General features: G+C 33.7%; 1 protein-coding gene across 1 annotated transcript; it reads right to left on the reverse strand.

The window, feature by feature from the left end:
- Positions 1-239: 239 nt before the first annotated feature.
- On the reverse strand, positions 240-2,920 carry LOC101581210 (taste receptor type 2 member 20-like). The gene is made up of 2 exons (XM_012513576.2): positions 2,285-2,920; positions 240-557 (listed from the first exon to the last, which is right to left on the reverse strand). The coding sequence occupies exons 1-2, from the start codon at positions 2,918-2,920 to the stop codon at positions 240-242; spliced, it is 954 nt and encodes a 317-aa protein (XP_012369030.2).
- Positions 2,921-3,401: the final 481 nt, after the last annotated feature.

Here is a 3,401-nt window from a genome sequence, read left to right on the forward strand (position 1 = left end):
TGATAAAAGATTCTTGACTCTAGGGATATAACTTAACAAGACTTTTCATTATCATTGAAGAGTAATTTTTATTACTTGTCCAAGCATCCTCGTGTAATCCAGATTATCCTTCTACAATGTACTATAATGAAATTCCACCACCTAGTAGTGAGACCATGAACACCCTGCAGACCCTTCCCTATAAAAAAAAGAAAGTAGAATACAGAATGTCACAGCTTTCTTTTAGAAGTCACACAGTGTCACTCTATTGATGATTTCTTCTTGAAGGTTTCTTTTCCTTCAGCAGCACCTTGCTTGCCACAAATGCCTGTTTCAGTTTTGTTTCCCCAAATCAGGACACACGAATGGATTGAAGGATATAAAGTTGCAAAAGTCTGGGAAAGCAAGAAAACTGATTCATCCTGAAAAACAGTCAAGCTCCAATTTGACATGACCACAGTCAGCGAGTACATGGCAATTAATAAAGGATAGGAGAGCACAGTCTTCAAAGCCTTCCCATGGACCTTCGTGCTGGGATCTTGGGATCCATTACTGTATTGAAGCATCTGTCCAAGATACTTATGAAGGGAATAGATTAACACCAGATAACAAATGATGGATATAATAATGGGTATGAAGTAAGCTACAGTGAATGTGCTAATGATAGCCTCACTCAGCTCTGTCTTCCAAGTCACATTTCCTTCGTGCTTTTCCAGCCCCATTATATGATGTACATAAATGATCCCAAGTCTAAAAAGAGGAAATACCAATCCCACCCATACTGTCAATAAAATAATGCTGTGAACTTTCTTCTTTAGGTGAAGAAAAAGAAGAGTGGAAAAATTATCTGTTTTGAGCAAATAAAATATGCCAAGACTATTAGAAATCCAGACGCTAAAATCATTGGTTGTTGCCATTAAAATGATTCTATCAATACATATTCTCTCATCTCCACATTTTACACATGAGAATACTAACCTGATCTTTAAGAAATTTTCAGTATGTTAAATATTGACAGATGTCTTCTGAATGATTGAATGAACATTTCTAAATTATATAAAATGAATTGTGTACTATTTTTTCTGTGAGAAAAATTTTAAGATAAGTAAAAGTGCAGTTAGTCTTCCTTCATAGGCTACATTTGAAAGAAACATTAAATATGGAAAATAAAGAAATGATTGGCCTCAGAGATTCCAGAGTTGTTTAGGGAAAGAAAATAAAATATTTAAAATTGGGCCACAAGTAAAAAAAAAAGTATTCTTTATTTCGGAAGTGAAGAATATGTGCTTCCTGATTTATTCCTTACAACATTAAAATAATGTTCTGATCACAATTTTCCCTTCTTTCTTTATGATGCATAATCTTTCTATCCTTTTCATCTATTGGTGTGGAATCTGATATACTTTTCTACTATTATCATACTGTTATGCAAAAATTCTATAAACATGAATATTTCAATAGTATTTTACTGTGTGCATATTTTAAAATAATAATCATGTTGATCTATAAAATATGAAAACAATTTTGAACAAATAAAGTCAACAATACATAAACATCTATGATGTTACTTATGATATTAAATAATATTTTACTTTCAAAAAATTGTAAGTTCAGTTGTCAAAATCTTAACACACTTTAATATCATTATGTGGTACAAACAAAGGAAAAGTAGCAATCATTTCTTGGGATAAGATTACAGTGACTTATAAGGCATACATATGAATCTTATATTTCTTCAACCAGAAAACAACAATGCTTATGTATGTGAAAAACATTTGGATTCACAATTCTGAGAAACTTCCTACATATTTAATACACATATGTGTTTGCATAAAAATAAGTAAGCATTTTATTGACAATGTTTCTTATATTTTTTGTACGCACTTTGTTAACATAAAGCACATACCCTTCTATTTAAGGTTAACTACCAGACTTCTCTAAATATCTTTAGAATTATTCAAATACATGGTGAAAAGAAATACAAATTGTTGTACCATCCAAACATTTGCTTTCTGCTAAAATTCATGCTCTGACTCTGTTACTAACCTATAAATATGAAAGTTTCAACTCCTTTCAGCCAGCACTTTGCCTGACACAGAATTAAAATAAATGCCTGGTTCAGCTTCTTGTTTCCCCAAATTAGGACACATGAGTGGCCTGAAGGATATAAAATTTCACTAGCCAGATGAAACAAATAGACTGGTTCAAGGCACAAATCGTGCACATACCAACCTGAAGTGATCACAGACACAGAGTAGATGGCAAATAACAAGACAAATGAGGCCACAATTAGCAAGACCTTTACATGGACCTTTGTGCTGAGATCTTGGAATCCTTTGCCTTGGAGCTTCATCTTCTTGAGATGGCTAATCAGGGAGGAGATTAATAGAAGACTGCAGGTCAAGGACATCAAAAAGGGTAGAAACTTTACTAGCATGAATAAAATTCTTCTGGAAAGGTATATACCACCCTTCAGTTCAGGCTTCCCAGTCACATTCTCTAAATATCCTTTTATATTCTTAGTTTCATACACAGGTGTCATCATATAACTAAAAGGCAGGAACACCAAACCCCCCAAAAAAATTACTAAACTGACTTTATTAACTCTCTTCTTTAGGTAATGAAAAATAAAGTTGGAGAAGTTAGTTATTTTGAGAAAGTAAAATATGCTTAAGATAGTGGCAAGCCAAATATTAAAATGATTGTTTATTTCCCAGACAATCCAAGTAAAATTTATTACTTTAGTACAGGCAGTTGGATGAAACACTTTCAAAAACCAACTTGTGACTAGTGTCCACATCAAGCCAATCCTGGAGACAGCTAGTGCAGTAAGAATCCGATCAACTACAGAGATCCTTTTCCTCTTTACCCAGTCAATGCAGTTCACCAGGGCTATGAATGCACTGGCAAAATTTCCAGTAACAAATTCTGCAATTATCATGGTGACCAAAGTGTTCCATAGAAAACTTCTCATGTCTGAAGAAGTAGAAAAAAAAATCAAGACATCAATTATTCTTATTCATTTGATATAATGACTTTGAAATCTATGTGCCCCGGACATCTGGATGGGCCATTAGCTGCTTGTTTCTTCTAAGTTCTCTGACCACCATCAACAAGCAAATCCTCAGAGGATGAATGCAGCAGATGAATTCAGTGCAGCATTTATGGAAAACAGTGATATCCAAACGGTTCAAATTAAATTTTCATATGATCTTCAATGGGCTGCTGTATTGCATGACTGAATTTAAAGTGAAAGCTAGATTCTCAGTTGGTAGCATGCAAATAGAGACATACTGTCTTTCACTGTTTTGCAATTTTTCCATATTGAACCTGTTCAAAGCTTGTGTTCTTCTTTTTTATTTTTTATTTATTTATTTGGTGCAACTGGGAATTGAACTCAGGCCCTTGCGCTTGCCAGGGAA

Source organism: Octodon degus, unplaced genomic scaffold, assembly GCF_000260255.1.
Source record: "Octodon degus isolate 3935 unplaced genomic scaffold, OctDeg1.0 scaffold00012, whole genome shotgun sequence".
Lineage (NCBI taxonomy): Eukaryota > Metazoa > Chordata > Mammalia > Rodentia > Octodontidae > Octodon > Octodon degus.

What these genes read in the sequence shown, in the direction of transcription:
- LOC101581210 (XM_012513576.2), bottom strand. Translation starts at nt 2,920, where the DNA reads ATGATAATTGCAGAATTTGTTACTGGAAATTTTGCCAGTGCATTCATA. An exon ending in ATCTCAGCACAAAGGTCCAT is followed by an intron (nt 558 to 2,284) that starts GTAAAGGTCTTG and finishes TCCCTTCATAAG; the next exon opens with TATCTTGGACAGATGCTTCA.